The 28000-nt window shown below is 38.9% G+C and overlaps 2 protein-coding genes across 2 annotated transcripts in view; one reads left to right on the top strand and one right to left on the bottom strand.

Moving 5' to 3' along the window:
* The first annotated feature begins 197 nt into the window (after positions 1-197).
* Positions 198-15041, top strand: LOC106082634 (probable cytochrome P450 313a4). Its single transcript, XM_059367794.1, has 8 exons — positions 198-288; positions 3564-3764; positions 3829-4017; positions 5273-5342; positions 9368-9500; positions 9836-9985; positions 10064-10499; positions 14823-15041. The coding sequence occupies exons 2-8, from the start codon at positions 3611-3613 to the stop codon at positions 14987-14989; spliced, it is 1299 nt and encodes a 432-aa protein (XP_059223777.1). The 5' UTR covers positions 198-288; positions 3564-3610; the 3' UTR covers positions 14990-15041.
* Positions 15042-20933: 5892 nt separating this feature from the next.
* LOC106082636 (probable cytochrome P450 313a4) overlaps positions 20934-28000 on the bottom strand; it is a 31778-nt gene continuing 24711 nt past the window's right edge. Inside the window, exons 5-8 of the mRNA XM_059367271.1 lie at positions 26149-26281; positions 21890-22039; positions 21394-21829; positions 20934-21141 (exon numbers count right to left, since the gene is read on the bottom strand). Coding sequence (XP_059223254.1) covers positions 20969-21141; positions 21394-21829; positions 21890-22039; positions 26149-26281 — 892 coding nt within the window. The 3' untranslated portion in view covers positions 20934-20968. The remainder of the gene's footprint in view (positions 21142-21393; positions 21830-21889; positions 22040-26148; positions 26282-28000) is intronic.

Below are 28000 nucleotides of genomic sequence, written 5' to 3'. Positions count from 1 at the left end.
TGTGTTAGACCCTCATATAGCCTTCTTGAATAAGGTGGTGCTACAATGAGTTGTGTTAGACCCTCACATAGCCTTCCTGAATAAGGTGGAGATCGGACTGTATTTAGGAAATACAGTTCCTCACTTTGTTACGAGGAAAGCGTTTTAATACATATATGTGCGGTGGTGGGTAAAGCATTATGGCAACTGACTGGAGAGAGAAAAAAATTTGGGGGCTTTACCCTCCAGAAGTGCCACCTCTCGACACTCTCCCCTCCCAACTCACAGCTCGGAAGTTTTTTCAAATAGGTAAGTGTTTCTGGCACAACCTGTACTTTGCGCAAAATTTCGAAAAGAGCGATTGATAACTCTCAAGAGTCATAATGACCACTTTATTGCAATACAAGTCCAAATGGGACGAACATATATTGGGTTGCCCAAAAAGTAATTGCGGATTTTTTAAAAGAAAGTAAATGCATTTTTAATAAAACTTAGAATGAACTTTAATCAAATATACTTTTTTTCCACTTTTTTCTAAAGCAAGCTAAAAGTAACAGCTGATAACTGACGGAAGAAAGAATGCAATTACAGAGTCACAAACTGTGAAAAAATTTGTCAACGCCGACTATATGAAAAATCCGCAATTACTTTTTGGGCAACCCAATAGAATATACGAAATATACAATATATATATTTCGTATTTGCTAGACTAATCGGACCCGATTTCGTCTTACTACAAAAGGTTGCGCTTCTTGTCAAAAAAAAAGTTTGAATCAAATTTGAAGATCATCGGATGAAAATTTTTTACATAAATTAACATAGACAGACAGATCGACAGACAAACTTTCGTTCAGACAAACGGACATAGCTAAATCGAATCAGAAAATGATTCTGAGTCGATATTTACACTTATCAATGGGTTTATCTCTCTGGGGGTTACAAATAAAATCAAAAGTTTTAATATTTACATATTTGCAATGTAGTATTTAAAGTGTCCTTTATTAAAGAACAAAATTTTAAATTTCCTCCCGGAAGCTTGTTTTCAATTCAATTACACATGAATTAATAATTTCTATTTGAAATTCCACCTTTAAGGTCAAGTCTATATTTGCATTTTGAATATGAAAGAAGGTTCAGCGCGACACAACGTGCATGCTTTTTTCAAAATTTTTAAACTATTCATTATTCAGTTTGAACAATAATATAATCCCGTGAAGCCAAGTAGACTTGTTTCAAGGTGTATTACATATAAGGAACAATCGCATTAATTGATACGTTAGGATTTTAAAGAAAGTAATCAAAGAAAAAGAGTGCTAAGTTCGGCCGGGCCGAATTTTATATACCCTACACCATGGATTGCATTTGTCGAGTTCTTTCCCGGTATCTCTTTTAAGACAAACAAAGGATAAAAGAAAAGAATTATGCTAATTGAATTGAATGTTGGAGACCACAGTAGAAGTCTTTGTGTAAAATTTCCGCCAAATCGAATAAGAATTTTGCCTTTTAGGGTCACAGGAAGTAAAATAGGGAGATCGGTTTATAAGGGAGCTGTATCAGGCTAAAGACCGATTCAGACCATATTTGACACGTTTGTTGGAGGTAGTGGGAGGAGATATTGTACAAAATTTTAGCCAAATCGGATAAGAATTGCGTCCTCTAGTCGGTCAAGAAATCAAGACCCCAGATCAGTATATATGGCAGCTGTAACAGGTTATGGACCGATTTAAACCATACTTTGCACAGTTGTTGGAAATCGTAACGAAATACGTCATGCGAAATTTCAGCCAAATCGAAAAGGAATTGCGCCCTCTAGAGGCTCAAGAAGTCTAGACCCCAGATCGGTTTATATGACAGCTATATCAAGTTATGAACCGACTTAAACCATAATTGGCACAGTTGTTGGAAACCATAACAAAACACCTCATGCAAAATTTCAGCCAAATCGGAAAAGAATTGCGTCCTCTAATGGCTCAAGAAATCAAGATCCCAAACGGTTTATATGGCAGCTTGATCAAAACATGGACGGATATGGCTCATTTACAATCCCAACCGACCTACACTTAAGAGAACTATTTGTGCAAAACTTCAAGCGGATAGCTTTACTCCTTCGAAATTTAGCGTGCTTTCGACAGACAGACGGATGGACGGACATGGCTAGATCGACTTAAAATGTCATGACGATCAAGAATATATTGGGTTGCCCAAAAAGTAATTGCGGATTTTTTAAAAGAATGTAAATACATTTTTAATAAAACTTAGAATGAACTTTAATCAAATATACTTTTTTACACTTTTTTTCTAAAGCAAGCTAAAAGTAACAGCTGATAACTAACGGAAGAAAGAATGCAATTACAGAGTCACAAGCTGTGAAAAAATTTGTCAACGCCGACTATATGAAAAATCCGCAATTACTTTTTGGGCAACCCAATATATACATTGTGGGATCCTAGACGAATATTTCGAGGAGTTACAAACAGAATGACGAAATTAGTATACCCCCATCCTATGGTGGAGGGTATTTTGCATGTGGGGTTTTGTTATGACTTTTAACATTTGTGCCTAGGATGGTTGAAATCGGTCCATATCCTGATATAGCTGTCATATAAACCGATCTTGGATCTTGACTTCTTGAGCCTCTAGAGGGGGAAATTATTATCTGATGAAATTTTGCACGACGCGTTTTGTCATGAATTCCAACAACTCTGCCAAGGACGTTTCGGTCCATAACCTCATATAGCTGCTATATAAACCAATCTTTAATCTTGACTTCTTGATCCACTAAATGACGCAATTCTTATCCGATTAGGCATGAGGTGTTCTGTTATGATTTCCAACAACTGTGCCAAGTATGGGTGAAATCGGTTAAGCTGATATAGCTGTCATATAAACCGTTCCGGGGGCTTGACTTCTTGAGCCCTTAGAGGGCGCAGATCCTATCCGATTTTGCTGAAAGTTTGCATGACGTGTTTCGTTATGACTTTCAACAACTGTGCAAAGAATGGTTCAAATTGGTCCATAGCCCATATAAACCGATCAGGGATCTTGACTTCTTGAGCCTCCATAGGTCGCAATTATTATCTGATTTGGGTGAAATTTCATACAATGGCTTCTTCCATGACCATCAGCATACGTGTCAAATACTGTCTGAATCGGTCCATAGCCTAAAACATCTCCCGTATAAAATGATTTCCCATTTCACTTTTTGAGCCCCCTAAAGGGAGCAATACTTATTCGATTTGGCTGCAATTTTACACAATGACTCCTACTATGGTCTCCAACGTTAATTCCATTATGGTCCGAATCGGACCATAACTTGATATAGCTCCAATAGCATAGCAATTCTTTTCTTTTATCCCTTCCTCTCCATTGTTTGCCTTTTGTGGGATTTGTTTTCAGAGTTGCATTTTTAAAGCGCGCGCATAGGTGTGTATGAATGTACTCCGCCGGTTCTACAGAAGCATTGCCGTAAAGGATAATAAATCTGATTTATGTTAATCAACTATAAGCCATTTTTTAATTAATTTCCCTTTATGTTTTCTGTTTTTTTTTTATATTTTTATGTTTGTTATATTTTCCCTTTTCAGTTGTCATTAAAAAAGGCGCCGAAATAGCCCAAAAATATGGAAAAAATATGATAACCTATGTTGGACCATTTCCCTTTTTGGTCACCACAGATCCTGAGGTTGTAAGGGATGTTATGACATCAAAGTTGAGTATAGATAAGCCAAGCCTATTATATGATGGTTTTAGTAACGGCATCGGTGAAGGTTTGATCAGTTTGCAAGGTAAGAAAACGAATTTGATGGCGCATGCTATCAATTAATTTCATATGGTGTTCTTATCTTAAAGGAAACCATTGGAGTAAAAATCGCAAGGTTTTCAATGTACCTTTCAAAATTGGCAGTTTGCTTCAATTTATGAAAATATTCAATAAGAAAGCCAATGATCTAATCGAAAAATGTGACAACGATATAGAGAGTGGCAAAAATACACACTTGATATATTTTCTACGAGAAATGTCGTTTAGTATTGCAATGGGTAAGTACTATGTAAGTTAATTGAGAACAAGCTGGTAAATTTAAAATTTGGCCAGAATGAAACTCAGTTAACTATTACCGTGACGTCTATCACAAATTTTTCGGTGGCGATACTTCTTTCATATCAAAGAGTGCATTCCGATTCAATTTTTAAGCTCAATGATAAGAGACCGTCAAAATACAACTGAAAACGTACTAAGTTCGGACGGGCCGAATCTTGTATACCCTCCACCATGGAACGCATTTGTCAAGTTATTTGCGCAGTATCTCTTTAGAGGCAAACAAAGAATAATGAATAAAAAGTATTATGCTATTGGAGCCATATCAGGTTATAGACCGATTCGAACCATACATGTTTTAGATGTTGAAAAACATAGTAGAAGTCATTGTGCAAAGCCAAATCGGCTAACAATAGCGCCCTCTAGAGGCTCAAGAAATCAAGATTCAAGATCGATTTATAAGGCAGGTATATCAAGTTATGAAACGATTTCGACCATATTTAACACAGTTATTGGAAGTCATAACAAAACACTTCGTACAAACTTTAATCCAAATCGGATAAGAATTGCGCCGTCTAAAGGCTCAAGATGTCAAGATCCAAGATCGGTTTATATGGAAGCTATATCAATACATGGACCGATATGGCCCATTTACAATCCCAACTGACCTACACTGATATAATGTATTTGTGCAAAATTTCAAGCGCATTGCTTTACTCCTTTGAAAGTTAGCGTGCTTTCGACAGACACACAGATAAACGGAGGGACATGGCTAGATCGACTTACTTGGCGATCAAGAATATATATACTTTATGGGCTCTTAGACTAATATTTCGATGTGTTACAAACGGAATGGCGAAGTTAGCAAGGTCTAAATAGGTTCACATAAAGCGAGATTCTTATCCGATTTGGTTGAAATGGCATCTACTATGGTCTCCACAGGCTAACACAAGTAAGTCCCAAATCGGCTCATAACCTGATATAGTTCCAATATCATAGCAAAACTTGCTCATTATCCATTGTTTGCCTATAAAGAGATACTGGGCATAGAACATAACCATTGCGATCCATGGTAAAGGGTATATAAGATTCGGCTCGACCGCACTTAGCACGTTTTTACTTGTTTCTATATCATGTTTTCGATCCCTGAATATTTATTGTATAGCTACCCGTACAAAACTGACTATGTTCTATGTAATACGCTAACATAGACTATTGTATGAAGTGAATAAGAAACTTTTTGTATCTCATTTACAGAAACAGTAATTGGAAGACGCTTTGGCCCTGACGAAGTCGATTTGAAAAATTATGTCGAACGCTGCGCTCTGTAAGTAATAATAAACTCATTTATTTTACATGTATTCCCAACTACCAAAAGTTCACAGTAAGCTCTATAAACAACTGAAGTGAGATAAAAATCTACTAAGTTTAGCAGAGACAAATCTTGGGTTCAAATCAGATGGAAATTGCACTTTATATGAACCCTTTGATAAGAATACAGGTCGACTCAGAATCACTTTCTGATTTAATCTGATTGTGATTTGCTATGTCTGTCTGTCTGTCCAAGTAAATTTGTGTACAAAATATAGGTGGCAATTTGCATCCGTCGTCTTCGGATGCCAATTGGGCTTTTGCATACTCTTTCCAACATTTCGGCCGGTATCTCACGAATAAATGCTTCAATGTTGTCTTCCAATGCGTCAATTGAAGCGGGCTTGTCTGTATAGACATGAGCTTTAACATAGTCCCACAACAAATAGTCATCGTCTTACGATAGCGCTCATCATTCACAGTTGCGTTACGATTCGCATCATCATTAAAGAAGTACAGTCCAATGACGCCACTAGCCTATAAACCGATTCAAACTGTGACGTTTTCTGGATGTTCTTGTAATGCTTCTCATTGATCTTCGACAGTTCTCTTATCTACGCACCCATTGAGCCAAAAATGAGCTTCGTCGCTGAACCCAATTGTTCTTCTCTTCTTTCTTAACAGATTTCTTAAAAGAGCACTCATTTGCATAATAAAATTCAACAATTTGCAATGATATTCATGGTGCCTTTCCACTTTATGCTTGAGCAAGTACCCTAACCTTGCATTAATGAAGACGATCTAGCCATGTCCATCCGCCTCTACAGGCTTTAAAAATAGAGATAATTAGCTGAAATTTCTTTTTGATTATAGGCAGGTAAAATTCGAAAATGTGCTGTATCGGACTATATCTTGATATAGCGCCCATTTAGACTGATCTTAATGCGTAAAGCCATATTTATTATTCCACTATAATGAAAATTGGGAAAGTGTGTTGCGTAAGACTTCTCGATATTTATACCGAGTAACGTCAAGATCGGATTACAATTGGAAATAGCTGCCGTATAGACCAATTCTCCGATCTAAGGTCTTGGTTTAACTAAAGGCGCATTTTTTACTCGATTTCGCTGAAATTTGGCACAGTGAGCTGTGTTAGCTTTTTCGATATCTGTGCCCTATATGGTTTCGATCGGTTTATATTGGAATATAGTTGCCAAATAGACCTTTCCCCTGATTTGAGGTCTTCAACCCATAAAAGACGCATTTATTATTCGATTTCGCTGAAATTTGACACAATGAGCTATTTTAGGCTTTTCGACATCTGTGCCATATATGGCTCAGATCTATACACATATATTTGGATGTAGCTGCTGCAAAGACCAATATTCTTTGAACAGTGAATTGTATTTATTTGAGAACTCGATGTCCCCACAAATTTGCCATGAACATTCCATTAAGGAACATGGGCAATCTTCTAACATATGTGCTGGCAGATTCAAGTTTAAGTTTTTATTTCCGGATCCGAACGGTGTGCCGCAGTACGACAACTCTTAGGAGAGTAGTTTTTTCATGGCAAAGTACCTAACAAATGTCGCCAGCAATAGAGAGGGATAACCAACTCTGAAAAAAAAATCTAATGTTCTCGCTAGGATTGGAACCTCGGCTTCAGCGTCATATGCTGGCATACTAACCTCTGCGTTACGGTGACATCGACATCAGGACTCCGGAGTCGACCGGAATTCAAGTCGAGGTCGAACAATTGAGCCGGAGTCGGAATTTGGTTCGGAGTTGAGCACGCTTGCCCCGACTCTGGCTTTATACTCTGACACCGACCCAGGGTCGGGGTCGCGGGTTAGACTCCGCAATCCTTCTCGATATAGCTACTATGGGTTCATAGATAAAACATTTTTCACCGGATTGAGACGCAAGGTGTTTAACATAAATACCTGTGGTGTGGTGCGTATCCAAAGTTCGACCCGGCCGAACTTAATGCATTTTTTTACTTGTTATATCCGTTTGCAACACGTCGAAATATCCATTTCCGACCCTACAAACTGTGTATATTTCTCATCGTTGCAAAATTCTAAGACGATTTTACGATGTCCGTGTGTCTGTCCGTCCGTCCGTGCCTTCGTCAATTGTAATCACGCTACAGTCTTTAAAAATTGAGATATTAAATAGAAATTTTTAACAAACTCGTTTTTCTTCTATCGGCAGGTAAGTTCTTGATTGCCCATTCAGAATTGTATTTGGATAAAGTTCACATATAAACCGATCTGGCGATTTAGGGTCTTAAGACCGTAAAAGTCGAATTTTTTGTCCGATTACGCACCGAATATGGCCTGTATCACACCATATTTACAAATAGCTGGTGTGTAGACCGATCTACCAATTTAGGCTCTTAAGCCAGTAACAGGCGCATTTACTATCCGATTTCGCTGAAATTTGAAATAGTGGGTGGATTAAAGCTTCTAATATCCGATCTAAATGTGGTCCAGATCGGTCTTTATTTTTAGCTGTCATAAAGACCGATCTGCCAATTAAGAGTCTTAAGCCCATGAAAGCTGCATTTATTACCCGATTTCTCTGGAATTTGACACAGTGACTTGTATTAAGCCTCCCGTCATCCAATCAGCATATGGTTCAGATCAGACTAACTTAGATAAAGCTGACAAATAGACCGATCTTCCAATTTAGAGTCTTAATCCCATCATTTGTTGCGGAATCGTTGTCCGATGTCGCTGAAACTGTGACTTGCATAAGGGTTCTCGGGACCTCAATCATATATGATGCAGACCTGTCCTTATTTGCATATTACTATGGATATGGTAGTGGAGTTGTTATAAAAGGGGATGGTAATTTTATCCATGGTAATGGGTATCCAAAATTAGGCCCGGCCGAACTTAATGCCTTTTTCTTGTTTTATTTGTATACCCTCCAAGGGCATGGCCACATCCTATGGTGGCTAATTTCGCCATTCTGCTTGTAACACCTCGAAATATGCGTCTGAGACCCCATAATATATATATATTGTTGATCGTAATGTCATTTTAAGTAGATCTAGCCATGTCCGTCCGTCCGTCTGTCTGTCAAAAGCACGCTAACTTTCGAAGGAGTAAAACTTGGCGCTTGAAATTTTGCACAAACACTTTTTATTAGTATAGGTCGGTTGGGATTGTAAATGGGCCAAATCGGTCTACGTTTTCATACAGCTGCCATATAAACCAATCTTGGGTCTTGACTTCTTGAGGCTCTAGAGGGCGCAATTCTAGTCCGATTTGACTGAAATTTTGCACGTGGTGTTTTGGTATCACTTCCAACAACTGTGTTAAGTGTGATTCAAATTGGTTTATAATCTCGTATAGCTGTCATATAAACCGATCTTGGATCTTGACACCTTGAGCCAATAGAGCGCGCAATTCTCAATTGTCCGATTTGGCTGAAATTTTGCATGAGGTGTTTTGTCATGACTTCCAATGACTGTGCTAAGTATGGCGAAAATCGGTACATAACCTGATACAGCTGCCATATAAACCGATCTGGGATCTTGACTTTTTGAGCCTCTAAAGGACGCAATTCTCATCCGATTTGGAAGAAATTTTGTACAACGGTTTCCCGCATGACCTTCAACATACGTGTTCAATATGGTCTGAATCGATCAATAGCTTGATGCAGCTCCCATATAAACCGATCTCCCGATTTTGCGTCTTAAGTCCCTACAAGGCGCAATTCTTATCCGAATGAACTGAAATATTACACAATGACTTCTGCAATTTTCACCATTCATTTATGGTCCAAATTATAACTTGATATAGCTCCAATAGCTACTAGATGTTATTGTTATTCCTATTCAATTCAATTCAACTGTTATTCTTATTCAATATTCTTTGTTTGCCTAACAAAAGGTACCGCGCATAGAACTCGACAAATGCGATCCACGGTGGAGAGTATATAAGATTCGTCCCGGCCGAACTTAGCACGCTCTTTCTTGTAAAACATCTATCCTTATCTATTATGCTTTATATCAAACCTCATTTACAGCGGCATGGAATATGTTGGTGAATTGGCCTCCAATTTTATTTATTTAAATTGGTTCATTCGAAAACTCGCCAAAATGACTATTTATAAGGAAGCTTCAAATATGATCGATTTCCTGAGCAATTTCTTAAAAGAGGTAAGTAGACAACATGCTCTTAAATTTCCACTTTTAGCAAAGGATCTTCTTAAAATTAAGCATCATATCCAGGCATTTACAGCTTTGAAGAACAAATTTTTAAAAACTATGTATGTAAGCACAAAAGTTAATCGATATTTGATACAGACAAAAAAAATTCTAACTAAATCTACCCGTATTGTTATACGATTGCAAAAGAATACATAGCAGTATTTGGCATGTTGGATAAAAGGGATTGGTCGTTAGGTTTGTGGATGGCTTCGCTTGAACCTCGATCAGCGTTTAAAATGAAAATCATTTACAATTCTCATGATTGTTTCTTTCACGACTTTCAGTCTTTGGATAATTACAAAAACTTGCGTGGAACTGATCCATCTTACCTTGAGAATACCAACACCATAATGGAACATGTTGATAAAGCAATGCAGGAAAACAAATACGATGGTAAAGATGCAGTACCAGATCTTATGCACGTATTTGTGGGAGTAAGTATAAATTGCTCACAATAAAAGGCAAACAACTGTAAAAAAATAACTTACATTTGTTCTTGTCTCTATTATCAGTCCTTTGAAAGTACGGCAGCGACTATTTATTTTACATTTATATTGCTTGCAATACATCCGGAAATTCAACAACAGGCCTATGAGGAAATATGCAGCATCCTTCCAAACGACATTGATGGGGAGTCTGAAGTGACGTATAAGGATACAAACCAAATGGTTTATCTTGATATGATTGTAAACGAAGTATGGAGACTTTTTCCAGTAATACCCACAATAGGGCGTGAGGTAACTGGAGGCAATCTGACACTTAGCAATGGAGTGGTATTACCCAAAGGTCAAAGAATTATGATTGACATATACAATTTGCATCACAGCAAGGAGATCTGGGGTGTCGATGCTGACAAATTCAATCCGGATAATTTTCTTCCAGCCAACGTCGAAAATAGGCATCCTTTCGCTTTTATACCATTTGCAAAGGGTATTCGTAATTGCATTGGTATGTGTAAAAAATCCCATTGTGGTAATATAAGAAAATTGTCCCTTCTCCTTTTAACAAAGTTATAGAAGACAGATGCATAAGTTTCATGCCTATGCAACATCAAGTGTTGCCAGGTGGTATTATTTGCTAGTATAATCGTACTCTTAATGTACGAATGGTGCGACCATTTTTCACAACTTTCGATGTGGATTATCAGGACAAGAGAGCATTGGTGAACTAAAGCCTTTTATATGGCGATAATGCATCATCTTAGGTTAGATAAGAGTGGCAGACTCTGTACAGACTCACTTAGACAATTTTAAATCCATTGTAATACCGCAGTAGCGACAGACCAAGGCTTCTGCTGGGAATCGAACCCACGACCCCAGCACTGGTAATGCAAGCACTCTACCAACTCGGCTACCAGGACGCCCTAAAAGCATCATTCTATAGCCCAGTGGAAAAACTGGTTTATTGAACTCAGTCGTGGTCAACGTTTGCTCAAAGCCGAATTCCCTGGAGGTTGTATGAAAGTGCGTGAACTTATAATGCAAAATCGTCATGTACCATACCATGAGATGGAGGCATCCTTGGGCATACTTTCCACAAGCATACATTCGAAATTGCATGAACACCTTGTCGTAAAAAAAGTTTGTCCTCGTTGGACTCCGCACAATTTGACATTTCAGTGCGAAAAAATGTTGAACAAATACGGTCGCGGTGCTTGGAAACACATTTAAGAGATCGTCAGAGGTGGCGAATCGTGGATATATGCATAAACGACCGTGTTGGTCTTCGAAGACGGGCTATATCCTACAAAAGTTGTTAATGGACGAAGCGATTCGAAGCAAATGGTCGCCTATTTCCTTGTCAAAACTGGTCATTTGGCGACTGTTTCGCTTGAACAACAAAGAGGTCAATTTTGAGCGGCAGAGCACAATGTGATTGCCTGAAGTCTTAAGACAAATTCGGAAAACGAACAAGGGAAGACGAATCATTGCTCACCATGTCAATGCGAACTCCCACACATCGGCTCAAATCAGAGCCTTTTTTACCGGACACAATGTTTAATTGATAGATCATCCGCTGTACAACTCTGACTTTTCCAGGAATGACTCCTTGTTATGGAGGTGTCTCCATAGGAGTGGAAAACCAATTCGCTGGTTTGGACGCACTCACCAGTGTATTAATCTTGTGAAAAGATACTTTGAAAAACATTAAACCCTTCTTTAATAACATAGGATAAGTTATACGAGGGCTGTCCCAAAAGTAACTGACTTGACATAAAGATGGCGGAAGAAGTATGCAAATAAATACCTTAACGAAAAGTTATTCTCTAAAATAAATGTCTTAAGTTTCAATTCGCCTCGGTCTTCAGTTTTGTATATTCTTGATCGTCTTGACATTCCGAGTCGATCTAGCCATGTCCGTCCGTTCGTCTGTCGAAATCACGATAGCGTCAAACGCGTAAAGTTATTCGTTGAGATTTATCAAAGATACTTTTTATTTTTATTGATGTAGTTCGTTGGGTATTGGAAATGCACCATATCGGTTCAGATTTAGATATAGCTCCCATATAAGCCCAATTTATCTTCTTAAGCCCCTGGAAGCCGCTATTTTTTCCGATTTGTCTAAAATTTTGCAGATAGTATTCTGTTATTTCGGAATTGAACAACCCTTATACGGCAATCTCCCAGCTGACAGCTCTATCGTAAAGCTTGACATTTTTGAGGTTATACGTAAACACAGAAAGTTTTGACACACGAGCGCTTTTTGTGTTGTTTACAGTTACTTAAAAGATTCATCTTTCCCAAAAAATAGAATTAAATCGTGAACATTTTCGTGCGATTATTTTTTACAACTTTCGACGTGAATTAACCCAAAAACAGTGCATTGATGATCTTAATTCAATTTTTGGCGATGAAGCTCTCTCAAGGACCAGTGTTTATCAATGGTATGGTGAATTCATCCGCGGTCCCCCAAGACGAATTTCGTAAAGGTCGTCCAAAATCAGTTGTTGTTCCAAAAACTATTGATGCTGTGCGCCAACTGATCGCCATGTGACCTATCGTGAGATTGAGACACCCATAGGCATTAGTGAGACCAGCATACTTTCAATATTCCATGCACATTTGACCTTAAAATAATGTGTTCGCGTTGGATCCCACACAATTTGACCATTGCTCAAAAAATGCTTCATGTCGATTGGTCGAAAGAAATGCTCCAAAAATACAAAATAACTGCATATTTGAGCACTCAAAACATCGATTTGATGAGTCATCCGCCGTATAGTCCTGACTTGGCACCGAATGACTTCTTTTAATTCCCATACGTAAAAAATAAAATGAGAGGCCAACGTTTTTTTACACCCGAAGAAGCGGTTGATGCGTTCCGAATGCATGTTCTGGAGATACCTCAATCAGAGTGGCAAAAGTGCTTCGACAATTGGTTCAAACGTGTATAGATCTTAATGCGGAATACATTGTTTAATATTTGTTTTTGTGTTCTCTAATCCCGAAATGTAAAAGGCAACCCTCGAATGACTTCCAACAACTGTACCAAGTATGATTAAAATCGGTCTATAACCTGATATAGCTCCTATATATACGGATCCCCCGATTTGTATTCTTGAGCCCCTGGAAGCCCAACGACTATGCTAAGTTATGTCCAAATCGGTCTATAAGCTGGTATAACTCCCATCCGCCGATTTGACTTCTTGAGTGCTTATAAGCCGCAATTTTGGCGGTGGGTATTAAAAGGATAATGGAAGGTCATAACAAGAAATCCCAATGGATTTTTTTTATGTATGGGTAAGGATCCTTGGGTGGAGGTTATAATTATGCAAGATAGCTTAATCTTGCAAATTAAATGCATACTGAATCGAACTTTAATTCATAGATCTTTTTCAACACAATGGCGAATTTGTGAACTGGTGCCAATTTTTTACATATTTACAACTTCACTAAATCGTTTACGTGCTAAGTTTGACCGCGCCGAACCTTGGAAACCCACCACTATGGATTCTGCTAAGTTGAAGAGCATTATTTTATTCTACATGCCGTCTGTCAAACCAGCAAAAATTAAAGCTTCTAGGAACCGAATAAAGAAAAACGAGAGACCGGTTTTTTTGGGGCTATATCATGCTATACATTGATTTGGACCGTACTTGTCACAGTTATTGAAAGCCGTAACAGAACACTACGTGCAAAATGTTATCTAAACAGGACAAAAATTGCGGCTTGTAAAGGTTTGGACCGTACTTGTCACAGTTTTTGAAAGCTGTAACAGAACACTACGTGCAAAATGTTATTTAAACAGGACAACAATTGCGGCTTGTAAAGGCTCAATAAGTCAAATAGGGAGATCGGTTTATATGGGGGCTATATCTACATCATATCCGATATGGGCCATTTACAGCCCCAACGACCTACATCATCGAGAAGTCGGTCAAATATCAAGCGGATACGTTTATTCGTTCGACCGCTATCGTGATTTCCACAGACGGACGGACGGACAAAAGAACGAACATGGCTAAATCGACTCAGATTGTCAAGACGATCAAAACTATTTATGCTTAATAGGGTCTCAAATCAATACTTCGAGGTGTCATAAACGGATTAGTAAACCCCCATCTTTTGATGGTGGGTATAAAAATGGCTCGGCGGCTAAATATTTGTCCACTAAGAAACAGGGGCAAACTTCTCACATATCAATGAGTGCAGCCCGATTCAAGTTTAAGCTCAGTGATAAGGGGCCTCCTTTTTATAGCCGAGTCCGAATGGCGGGCTTTAGTGCGACACCTCTTTATAGAGAAGTTTTACATGGCATAGTACCTCACAATGGTTAACAGCATTAGAAGGGGAAAATCACCGCTGAAAATGTTTTCTGAAGGTCTCGCCAGGATTCGAACCCAGCCGTTCAGCGTCATAGACGGACATGTTAACCTCTGCGCTAGGGTGGCCTCCAGTAATGAATAGGTGTTAACTGCGGTCGGTGACCATTTTGTGGAACTAGACATTTCTTACAGCAAAAAAGTGTATCGAGGAAAAAGGAGATAATATTGAGACGTAGATAAAAATTTTCCAATTTTTTTGTGTTTTCTTTGTTAGGTCAGCTACTTTTGGGAGCGATTTCGTATATCCAGAGTTGGTCTTAAAATCTACACCTTCTTACTTGTTTTGCTTATATTGTTTTATTTTCCATTTTTATTTCTTTATGGAACAACATTTGGCAATACATTTAATGTATAGACAACGACATAATATCTTGTGTTTCTCTCATATGTATATCTTTTAACCAAAAAAATTGTGGTAAATAATATTTTTCTCTTCCCCGTTTAAGGTATGCGTTATGCGGAAATGACTGTTAAAGTTTCATTGACCAAATGTCTTAAACGATACAAATTCTCATCGAATGCGAGAATGGAGGATTTAGTTTGTGAAAATCATGTTGTACTACAAATGGTTAAATTTCCACACATGACTATTGAAAGGCGAAAGAAGTCATAGATTATGAATAGAAATAATTTTTAGCTTAAATAAACGTTAATGATTCGTTTAATACATTTGTTTTCTCATACTTTTAATTTCCATGCGTCATAAGAGTTTGATATAGTCGAATTTTCTCAAAAAATTTAGATAAAAGAAGAGCATAAGCACTAACGTATAATACACGAAAGCAGAATTGCCATAGCAAATAACGATAAATTGGAGCTGGCAAAATATCGATGAAACCATCGTTGCTATTGATTTTAATTTTTTGACTGAATATCGAAAAATTTAAATTTTTTGCAAAATTAAACAAAAATAAACGATGCATTGCGCCTATAGAGGGCGCAATTTTCATCCGATAACGATGTACAACGATTTCCCTCATAACTTCCAACTGATTTTATTAATCTTGGTTTTAGTTGATCTGTGAATTGATATTGCCTCTATATAAATCGATCTCCCGATTTTTAGTTCTCATTTTTGCTTGAAATATAGAAGATGGGAAATTAAGGATGGTATCGATAATATCGATATTTATTATTAGAACTATCGAAAATATCGAATGTAGCGATTATCCATAGTTTGCCAGCTCTACGATAAATGCGATATAAATGTGTACTTTTCTAGGAATTGCTATCTATAAAATGAAATCCTCGACTGAATACCTTGAATGTACTACATCCGAAATTCGAGATAATTTCAGCATGGGTTTTCGTTAAACGAGGACAATCCAATTTTTAACAAGTAAAAGCGTGCTAAATTCGGCCGGGCCGAATCTTATATACCCTCCACCATGGATCGCATTTGTGGAGTTTTTTTTCCCGGCATCTCTTCTTAGGCAAAAAAGGATATAAGAAAAGATTTGCTCTGCTATTAGAGCGATATCATGATATGGTCCGGTTCGGACCACAATTAAATTATATGTTGGAGACCTGTGTAAAATTTCAGCCAATTCGAATAAGAATCGCGCCCATTGGGGGCTCCAGAAGTAAAATAGAGAAAACGATTTATAAGGGAGCTGTATCGGGCTATAGACCGATTCAGACCATAATAAACACGTTTGTTGATGGTCATGGGAGGATCCGTCGTACAAAATTTCAGGCATATCGGATAATAATTGCGACCTCTAGGGATCAAGAAGTCAAGATCCCAGATCGGTTTATATGGCAGCTATATCAGGTTATGGACCGATTTGAACGTTATTTAACACAGTTGTTGAAAGTTAGTATAAAATACGTCATGCAAAATTTCAGCCAAATCGGAGAGGAATTGGGCCCTGTAGAAGCTCAAGAAGTCAAATCCCCAGATCTGTTTATATGACAGCAATATCAGGTTATAAACCGATTTGAACCATACTTGGCACAGTTGTTGGATGTCATAACGAAATACTTCGTGCCAAATTCCATTCAAATCGGATAAGAATTGCGCACTCTAGAGGCTCAAGAAGTCAAGACCCAAGATCGGTTTATATGGCAGCTATATCAAAACATGGACCGATATGGCCGATTTGCAATACCAACCGACTTACACTAATAAGAAGTATTTGTGAAAAATTTCAAGCGGCTAGCTTTACTACTTCGGAAGTTAGCGTGCTTTCGACAGACAGACGGACGGACATGGCTAGATCGACATAAAATGTCGCGACGATCAAGAATATATATACTTTATGGGGTCTCAGACGAATATTTCGAGTAGTTACAAACAGAATGACGAAATTAGTATACCCCCCATCTTATGGTGGAGGGTATAAAAACGTCAGATGTCGGAAATGGATGCACCGATTTAAGCGAAATTTTTCATGCCACCTTATGGTACCCTAAAAACAAGAAATTGGTATACATTTTTGGGATTAAATAACCTAGGGGGAACGCCCCATCCCAAAACCCATCCGAACGGACATGTTTACCGACTGGGACAATGTGGGTATCAAATGAAGGGTATTTTAAAGTAGGTTACGAACTTAGCATTACAATTTCACCTTAAGTGTCAGAGCGTCCCCCACCCACAAAAACACTACCCAACAGGACACTTTTACCGCTTTGGGCAAAATGGGCATCAAATGAAAGGTATTTAGTAGTAGAGTACAAATTTGATATAAGAATTTACCGTCTGAAGCGCGTACATATCCTTCAATCTGTACATATATGTGGATTATGGCAAAAAGAGGCTCAAATTTGGTTTTTGGGAGTAGATTGTGAATCTGATATCCATTTTCAGGGCAAACCAAAACCAAGAGAATTAATTAGATCTAACATCCAAAGTTTAATGGGAAGACCCTCCGCTTACCATATTTTAAAAATCTCGAAGTTGGGCAATTCAAGCGAAATTTGGTTTGTTTATAATAACTCAAAAACAGAAATTTGGTATCCTTATTTAAGGTGGGATACCTAGGGGGGCCGCCCCTCCTCCAAAGACTGACAAATGGAGATACAAACCAATAATGGCAATATGGGGCTCAAATGAAAGGTATTTTAGACTACTACGAATCTGATATATGGGGGTCTACCTAACCCCCAAAATTACCCATACCGGAGATATTTACCGACCCTAGCAATATACGGCTCAAATTAAAGGTAACTGGAAGTAAGGCAGCAATATGATATCCACATTAGAGCGAAATATCAGAAAGGCAGTACCAGCACCCCCAAAGCAGAAATTATTTCCTGACTGTGCCAGTATAAGGCTCTGATAAAACAAAAAAGTGAAAGCAGGCGCAGTGGAGAGCGCCCCGTCCGGCTAGTATGTATATATTAATCGCCTTTCGCCATTATATAATGAACAAATTTATCATTTATGAACCCATTGCAACTATATCTTAATATTGTCCGACCTCTACGATATTCAAGAAGGCTATCTAAATGTCTAACACAACTCATTTTACCACATTCATGGGTTAAAACACGCGCCTTTTATGGGCCTAAGAATTTAAATCGGTATATATATATGGCAGCTATATCCAAATATAGATCGATCTTAACTACATTGAATAGGAATGTCGAGGAGCCTATCTTAGCCCACTGTGTCAGCGAAATCGAGTTATAAACGTCCTTTTATTGCCCCAAAATCTTAAAACGGGGGAACGATCTATTGAAGAATTTTCTGCAGTCCTTCCTTAGACCAACCAGCTCTGGGGTCCACCATGGCGGTCGCTGTTTGCCCCTTGGCTTGGCACTAGGACATGCTCAAACAACCGAGTCATTCTGTGCCCTCGTCATTCGCTTGACCACTATGTCTCTATCCTCCGTAGTTTCCACTTCCTTTCCTTTAGCCTTCTCTTTGCAAGAATACAGGCTCTGTGTTTCCCATTCCCCCTACCCTTTGAGAAGTTTAAATCCCGGAATTCTTAGTCCATGAACGATTCCTCCACACACCCATGGTTACTGGATAAGAACCACCTCAAATCCCCCTGTCATCAGAAGGACCTTTAGTGCCGCCGAAGCGGCCTTACAATGGTGGAGATCGATCTGTAGAAACCGGACCACAGTCAGGATTCAGAATTTCCACAACTGTTGTGTTAGCCTCGTCTTCTGATTGCACCAGGAGTTCATCCTCACAAGATTCGTTAGAACTTCTCATGATAAGCTTCCGTGCGCATACAGGGGCAGGTGAGAAAGTTGTGAAACCACTTTTCCTTAGGTCACTGTATACTTGCGGTGTGGACGATTTCTCCTAAGATGCTTAACTAACTGCTGCTCTCGAAGTACATTTTGAGTTCCGTGCCTCCATGTCGGCGCACAGCTTGAGCCCAGTCCAACTTTGTGACCCTCCAACACAGGGCTTGTCGGGTCCCGTTTCGATGCGATTTTCAGTCTCCTGCAATAAGCCAGACTTTAGCGATGTTGTCGATAGTTCCTCAGGCAAGTGTTCAGCAACAACTGCTGAGTCGTCTCCTGATTCCCCAATCCCACCGCTTCTATAGACTTTCAGTTTCAACTTGTTGAATCCGTAGAATGCAACCCCCCCAGACTTGTTGAGGTCTGCGAGACAGTCGGAGTTTAGTACCAATACTGCATGTCTCCGATCACCATCAGCCTCATTCAATCTACCAATCTTCCAGTCGGTGGTTGAAAGATTGGTATTACAATCCCTTAGTCTTCCAAGCATCTATTCAGGATCTGAGGAAATCCTTGGTATCCACGCATGCGCCATTGGTCGAGAAGGAACATCTTCCTTCTTGACTAATATTGTGCTACACCTGGCCAGATCTCACCAATCTTTTTTAGCGCACAACGATACATTTCAATTGAGCGTTGATCCGCGGAGGCAATTAGCCTGCATCGTCACAAACTGGAGGAGACCCAGGAAATTCCGCAAGCAAATCGGAGTTTACTGATGACAGTCCATTGACTATCCCACTCCAATTGTTCCTAGCTATGTTCTTCTCCCTTGTCGACAACTGTAGTGTAGTCTTTGGGGTAGCCTGTGCAGCGAATTCCCGAGCCCAATTTAGGGAGTCTCTCTCCCTATTAGTGAGAGTCTTAGGATAATTCGCACCAAGTCTCTCAATAAACCTGAGAGCGATGCATCTTCTATTATTCCAACCTTTTAAAGAGCGTGTTGGTTTGCCGGGGAAGGCCGATGGCCTAGGCAAATTATAGGCATGCGATGAAAGAATAGGTTCGGCCTTGTCCTTAAGGCTCGAACCAGGTGTCTTCGTCAAAAGCCCCTGCTGGCCAATTGTCTGTCGGCTAGTGGAGCCTGGAGCAGCCACTCCATCAGTCGAGGTTTAAGTAGCAGACAACATGATATGGACTGATACCACCACCGCAGCTGTTGGGTCATGGTCGTCCATTCTAAGCCTACTCCCGGGCTCAAGATCTGCCATTTCACTGGACGCAGATCATCAACCGCCTAATGAATACCTCTATCGCAGCTATCCTTGAGTGGGCCAAATCAAACAAGGACATCTGGACACCTTACATAATTTACTGTCCCAAAGTTCAGCGAAATCGGAGAATAAATTCCCCTTTTTTGTACCCAAGACCTTAAATCAAGAGATCGATCCAGATTTAGATATAGCTGCCAATATCTAAATCTGGACCGATCTGGGCCGTATTGAATAAGAGTGGCGAGAGCCCTAATATAACTCAAACTGGACGGACGGACTGACATGGCTAGATATTCTTAGATTTTTACGACGATCATGAATATATATACTCTATAGGGTCGGAAAAGGTTATTTCGATGTGTTGCAAACGGAATGACAAAATGAATATACCCCCATACTTCGGTGGTGGGTATAAAAACGACCATGATGTGCGGACATGCACCTGGAAGACTGAAACAACTTGTCTCCAGCTATACTTCGGTAGATGAGAGGCTAGCCATAAACCGCATAAAAACCAAATTTTTCAACATCAGCCTTATTTGTACCCATGCCAAGACGGAAGACAAGGATTAGCAGACCAAAGATATTTTCTACAATCGTCTAAAGAGAGAAAATGACTGCCGCCCCGCCCATTACATTAAAATCGTTCAAGCCATGACTGAGTTTGGTATCCCTGCAAAATTGATAAGACTCTGCAGGATGACACTTGCTGATGCACATTCCTCACTAAGAATAAGAAAGAACATATCGGAACCCTTCAATACCAAACAAAGTTTCATACATTTTAGCCGTTTATATAGGAGACCACCATAGCTCAGAGGTTAACATGTCCGCCTATGACGCAGAACGCGTGAGTTCGAATCCTGGCAAGAACTTTAGAAAACAATTTTCACTGGTGGTTATCCCTTCCTAATGCTGGCGACATTTGTGAGGTACTATGCTATGTAAAAACTTCTTGCCAAAGGGGTGTCGCATTGCGGCACGGACTCGGCTAAAAAGGACGTCCCTTATCATTGAGCTTAAAACATGAATCGGAAGCACTCACTGTCATTGTAAGAAGTTTGTCCCTGCTCCTTAATGGAATATTCATGGGCTAAATTGCATAAACGTAATCATCTATTTTTATTTTTTTAACTTAAATACAAGCATATCTAAAATCTGTTTTGAATTTATGGTTTTGACATTTTTCTCCTTTCTATCTTCATTTCAGGATGTTTGGGTAGATGTAGTGAAATGTGGTTTTCAAAAACCAAATCTTCTATTTTAGCATTTGCATATAGTTTGTATCGTTTGATGAATCGTGCCAGTGTGATTTTAACACTGAACTCCGCATAGCGTATACCTGTAAAAGATGTGAGAAATTAAAAAAAATTGCTTTATGTTTACAATAATTCAAGTAAAAATAATTTAAAACTTTTTTTAAGTTTGGCTATGCCGAATCTTGTGTACATTTGTCCAGTTCTGTGGACGTTTACTATTTACAAGCAGAAACTAGGCTCGATTGCTTTTCAGTCATAGGCCAAGTTGATCAGGTTCCCAAGATTCGAACCGGCCAAACCTAGCACGCTTTTACTTGTTCTTCTCTTATACGTACCGATGCACGAACGTATCCCTTTAGTAAATGGAATAAATGCGAATGGATGCCTTGCCCTTACATTTTCAATGAGAAAATTATCCGGTTGAAACTTAAGTGCATTTGGACCCCAAATTTCTTTACTGCGATGCAAATTGTAAATATCAATCATTATTCGTTGACCTTCAGGTAACACCGCACCATTGCTCAGAGTCACATCGCCACCCACTACTTTGCGTCCGACTTGTGAAATTACAGGACAAATCCTCAACGTTTCATTTATAACGCAGCTTAAATACTCCAACTGTCCCAGGTGTTCGTAGGTTACCTCGAAATGCCCTTCATCGTCATCCGGAAAGATTCGGCATACCTCTTCATAGGCCAATTGTTGTATTTCCGGATGCATAGCCAGCATTAGCAGACAGAAGTATGCAGCCCCTGAACTGGTTTCGAATGCCTTAAAGCGGATGAGAATGTGAAAGTGATAGCAAATTGGCGATTAGTTTGAAAGTCTTACACCAATTAAAACGTGAAAGAGCTCCATTGTTGTGTGTTCTGCTGGAAATTCATTTCGTTTGGTTGCCCTTGCCAAAACATCCACTACGCTATCAAAATTTTCAATGTAGCTAGGATCTGTTCCTCGAAGTTTTGGAAACTTGGTTGCAGACTGAAAAAAAGGTAAAATTAAAGACATGCTTATTTAGGTTTCTATGTAACATAAATTTCAATAAGAAGACTAGACTTCTAGTTCAGCAATGCTTTCCATTTTGGTAAAGCTAAAATCAACTGAAAAGGACCGACCGATCTCTCAAGTTTTCCAGTCTATAATAGACTCATTAAACCCTAAATCACCACTTTGGTACAGTCAACTCGAAGAAGAACTGCTAGACCCATTGTTGGATAAGAACCATTTCCTGATACGAATTGCCAATGTCCGTTAATGTAGTCTTTTAATCTTACAGTCGCATTTATTGTCCGATTGTCAATATTTGCACAAGTCCCTTTTTTACCAAAAGCAAAAAACGCATTTGATTTATGGTTTCAGTAGTCAAAAGCGTCCCATTAGCTTAAACAAGTAATGGTGAAAATGCGCATTTGGAGTTTTGAATTGCAGTTCCAAATATTCAGTGGGGGGTTATCCCAAAAATTATGTACACGGCCATTGTTATACCAGTGTCTTTATATGGGGCACTAGAATGCTGGAAGGCTGTTTAAAGCCATACTAGTATTAAGAAGTCTGGAAAGGTTCAAAGACTAGCTTGCGCCGAAATTACTGGAGATTTCAGATCAACACCGTAATCAGGGTTAAAAGCAATGTTGAATGAAACAATGCCACCAAGGTTGCGGTCAGGCTTAAGGAGCTCGGAATGATAAAGGAAGATAGATACGGCCATAGTAAAATTCTGGGAACTTTAGATGCAGAGGGTAGATTAAGAAAGAACTCAAAAAACTTGACACCGAGACCGATTTGTGAAATGTTCCTCAGGAACATATCCACCGAGGGAGGCGCCTCCCTATCCACCCCTGAGGGTGGATAGGGAGGCGCCGTTTGAGGACGCTGTTGCCTTTAAGATTTAGTCAGAGACAGAAATGCGGATCTACTCCATTACAATCAACATCAATAGCTGTGTTTTATTTTAGTGCTATACAATGCAGTGCAATGAAGTTATTATGAAAATGACATCTAACCACAACAACGAAGTTCTGGATAAATTATCATTGCAGGCTTACTAATACTAAAATAAAACACAGCAAATATGTAGCCGAGACTGTATGACGAGTATACGATATTTCAGGTTAAAAATTTGCGCGACTAAAAAGGGCAGAAAGGGGCGATGCTGAATGCGTAGAAGTGCTTAGCGGAAAGTTTAGAGTTCCTGATTGAACTCCTAGATTCCCGATGGTATGTAATGAATGGTAAATGGAAAGGTATGGTAAATGAAAAGGCGAGAGGACTAGTCTACTGTTAGTTATCCAGCCTTCGGTTTGCATACGTGCCGTATGCTGCGCTACTCTGTATACGTTTCGCAGCATTCGCTTTTCCAAAAGGGTGGATAGGAAGGCGCATGCTATGTTTGAGGACGCTAATGCCTTTTAGATTTAGTCAGAAAATGAATTGCGGGTCTACCCAATATATTATATACAAATGTGTAGCCGAGATTGTCAGAAGAGTGTATTGCGTCATTAAAAATGACAAAACAAGTAAAAAGGCGTTAAGTTCGGTCGGGCCGAACTTTGGATACCCACCACCTCCGGTATATATATAAACCACCTTTCGTCAGAATCCGGTGAAAAATTATTTATGCCCCCATAGTAGCTTTGTCGAAAAATGGTCCGATTTGGACCAAATTCGACATGTATATTGAGTGGTCTAATAATTATAAGTCGTTGTTAAATTTTGCAGAACAAAATGTTGGTCTATTTGGTAGCCATATCCAAATATATACCGATCTGAACCATATACGACACGGAGGTCGAAAAGCCTAACATAAGTCACTGTGTCAAATTTCAGCGAAATCGGATTATAAATATGCCTTTTATGGGCCAAGACTTTAAATCGAGAGATCGGTCTATATAGCAGCTATACCCAAATCTGAACCGATCTGGGGCAAATTGCAGAAAGATGTCGAAGAGCCTAACACAACTCACTGTCCAAAATTTTGGCAAAATCGGACAATAAATGGGTCTTTTATGGGTTCAAAACCTTAAACCGAGAGATCGGTCTATATGGCAGCTATATCCAAATCTGGACCGATCTGGGCCAAAATACAGAAAGTTGTAGAAGAGCCTAACACAGCTCTCTGTCCCAAATTTCGGCGAAATCGAACAATAAATGCGACTTTTATGGGCCCAAATCCTTATATCGAGAGATCTGTCTATATTGCAGCTATATCCAAATCTAAACCGATCTGTGTCGTATTGTAGAAAGATGTCGAGGGGCCTTTCAAAACACAATGTCCCAAATTTCAGCAAAATCGAACAATAAATGCGTCTTTTATGGGCTCAAAACCTTAAATCGAGAGATCGGTCTATATGGCAGCTATATCCAAATCTGGACCGATCTGAGCTAAATTGGAGATGGATGTCGAGTGGCCTAACCCAACTCACTGTCCCAAATTACAGCAAAATCGGATAATAAATGTGGCTTTTATGGGCCCAACACCTTATTTTCAACCGATCTGCACCAAATTTGGCACGGATTGTTTTGTTACATATCTTAGTATATATGCAAGATATCAACAAAATCGGTTCAGTTTTATATATAGCTCCCATATATTTATTTCGCCCGATTTACACTTATAAGGCCGTAATAAACACAATTTTCAAACGATCTGCACAAAATTTGGCGCGGACTGTTTTTTTACTGATTTTAACATAGCGGCAAGATTTCATCAAAATCGTTTCAGATTGGGATATAACTCCCATATATATGCCCGATTTACTCTTCATGGCCGCAGTATCTACAATTTCCAACTGATCTGCACAAAATTTGACACGGATTGGTTTGTTGCTGATCTTTTCATATTGGCAAGATTTCATTTAGACATAACTCCCAGATTTAGATATAACTCTCAAATATATGTATTGCCCGACTTGCACTTATGTGACCGTAGTTTCAAACAATCTGTTCGAAAAAAGTCCATACAGATTTAGAAATTTCTCATAAATACATATTTTTTGTCCGAAATTATAATTGTAGGGTAGGTATAGGGTATTATATAGTCCGCTCCGCTCGACTTTTGACTTTCCTTACTGGTTACTTGTTATAAATATACAATATAATTTCTAAATAAGAAAGTCGGACCATATAATTTTGTCCCATGTTGTCGCGATTGATCAACATGTTCCGCTGGAAGGTGTTCTGAGTGTGTGCCTCCCAATCAGAAGATCTCAAATTTTAATACTATATTCATATTTTATTGTCAAGGCCCTTTCACGTAAGTCCCCTATTGTGCTGATCTGTCTACATGTTGATTGAAGAAATTTTTTGGAGATTGGGCGGCCTCAAACCCTTGCTATTATATATATATGCCTGATTCCTTATGTTTATATCAGCTATATATATTAAAATCTTAGCGGATACGGCTCATTTGCAATACCTATATCAATAATTAGTATTTGTGACAAATACAGTCCACATGAGAGGATATATATTTAAAATAAATAATTTAAACGATTGAGAATAATAAATGTGGATACACCACACACTGATAGGAAAAACAGTTCAAAACCATGCACCAATATTGGCAATATCATACACGGACGTTGTTGGAAATATCGTTAACAAGCGTGGATGATTTTGTGAACACGCGTTGTTGTTTCATGCAACGACCGCTGCGAACATCTTCACCACGAAATTTGTTTCGTATACCAACCTTATGTTTGAATGACTTTTAAATCCGCTGTGAACCTGAAATGTGTTTGGTGTACCAACCTTATGTTTAAATGACTTTTAAAACATTATTTGTGTAAAGGCGTCCATGGTGTATCATGGTAAACACACAATGAGATTGTTGGATACAGGTTCGATACTCAGCGGCACACAAAAAACATTTTGCTATCTTTTAGAAAATGGTACACGATAGGTTGTCAGAAAGTGAACGGCTGTGGACGTTTTGTTCAACATAACTGTTGTTGGTTTATAAACATTTGTGGTTGGTCTAATAACATCTGTGTGTGGATTCACTCTTCGGAACGAATGTGGTCAATTTATCAACGCCGTGCTTGATTTTTTCTATGGATGTACTTATGGCATGATCTTTCGGTGCGTCTTACCTCTGTAATAATATTGATCGTCTCGTCTATAGCATCCACATCATGTTTGTAAATCGTGTTGGCAGCTAGTGTGCGCACTAGTCGATTTAAATAAATAAAATTGCTTGTCATATCAGAAAGGTACTCCGAGGCGCTAAAAAAGGTTTAAAGATTAATGAAATGTATTGATTTTAAATTTACGAAATTTTAGTTGGGGTGTGTATGATTTTTGATTCTCATACAATTCCAACACGATATATACATGACCGTCCGTCTGTTTCTCTATCTGTTCACTTGGGATGGGGGGTGTATTCATTCTGTCATTCCGTTTGCAACGCTTCGAAATATCAGTTTTCGACACTACAACTTTTGTATTCAACAAATTTGTCCTCGTCGTAAAATTCCAAGACGTCTGACCTCCGTCAGTTGTAATCACGCTACAAATTTGCCAACTTCAGGTAATGAGTTAAGACTCGGTAGGGATCCATATTTTTATACCCACCACTGAAGTATGGGGGTCATTTCCGATAATATATTTATATTCCTGAACCTCGTAAAAATCTAAGACGATCCAGCCATGCCCTTCCGTCTGTCTGTTGAAATAACGCTACAGTCTTTAAAAAGGAAGATTTTGAGCTGAAACTTTGCGCAGATCTTTTTTAGTCCAAAGGCAGGTTAAATTTGATATAGCCCTCATATAGACCGATCTTCCAATTTAAGGTCTCAGGTTCATAAAAGCTGTATTTGTAATCCGATTTGGCTTCAACTTGGAATGATTTGTGCTCCTAAACATCTGTCCCAAATATGATCCAGATCGGTCTGTATTTTAATGTAGCCTCCATATAGACCGTTCTCCCGATATAAGGTCCTAGGCCCATAAAAGCCACATATATTTTCCGATTTCCCCGAAATTAGGCACAATGACGTGCGTTAGGATCTTCGACAACTGTGGTGAGTATGGTTCAATTTCCCCATTTCCCCGAAAATAGGCACAATGACTTGTGTTGGGCTCTTCGATAACCGTGGTGAATATGGTTCATATCACTCTATATCTTCATATAGCCCCCACAAAGACCGATCTTCCGATTTTGGGTCTTATGACCATAAAAGCTGCATTTATTACCCGATTAGGCTAAAATTTGTCACAATAGTTTGTGCTAAGATCCCCGACAATCGAATATGGTTCAAATCGGTATTTATCTCAATATAGCTCAATATATAGATCGATCTCTCGATTTAAGATCTCAGTCGAATAATACCTCATTTATTGTCCAATTTCGTTGAAGTATAACACAGTGAGCTGTGTTCGGCCCTTGGACGTCCGTGTCGAATTTGGATTATATCGGACTATATATGGGTATAGCTCCCAAATAGTCCAATCTCCCGATTGAAGTTCTTTCACCCATAAATAGGGTATTTATTTCCCGATTTTGCTGCAATTATTATGGTGCAGATCGGATCATTTCGGATATAGCTGCTTTATATATCGATCTTGTTTGCCCTGTTCCTTAGTGGAATCTTCATGGGCAAAATTTTCATATATCGATCTTACGATTTATGGTATTGATCCCTTATACGACTGTATTATTACCAGAATTTTCTGACATTTTGAACACTGATTTGTGGCGAGTTTGGTTCAGATAGTTGCTATAGGTTCAAAATTGTGAATTTTTCACCAGATTTTAACGTAATGTTGTTTATGTATGGCCGAGGTTGTGGGCATCCAAAGTTCGGCCCGGCTAAAATAAATGCCTTTTTACTTGATTTTTATACGCAGGTTAAGTTCTTGAATGGACCAAATCGGACTATAATTGGAAATAGCTGCATAGCAGCCATCATATAGACCTATCTGCCGATTTATTGCACGAATTGG

This window comes from Stomoxys calcitrans, chromosome 4 (assembly GCF_963082655.1).
Source record: "Stomoxys calcitrans chromosome 4, idStoCalc2.1, whole genome shotgun sequence".
Taxonomy (NCBI): Eukaryota; Metazoa; Arthropoda; class Insecta; order Diptera; family Muscidae; genus Stomoxys; species Stomoxys calcitrans.
This window is presented reverse-complemented; position numbering and strand designations above follow the sequence as displayed.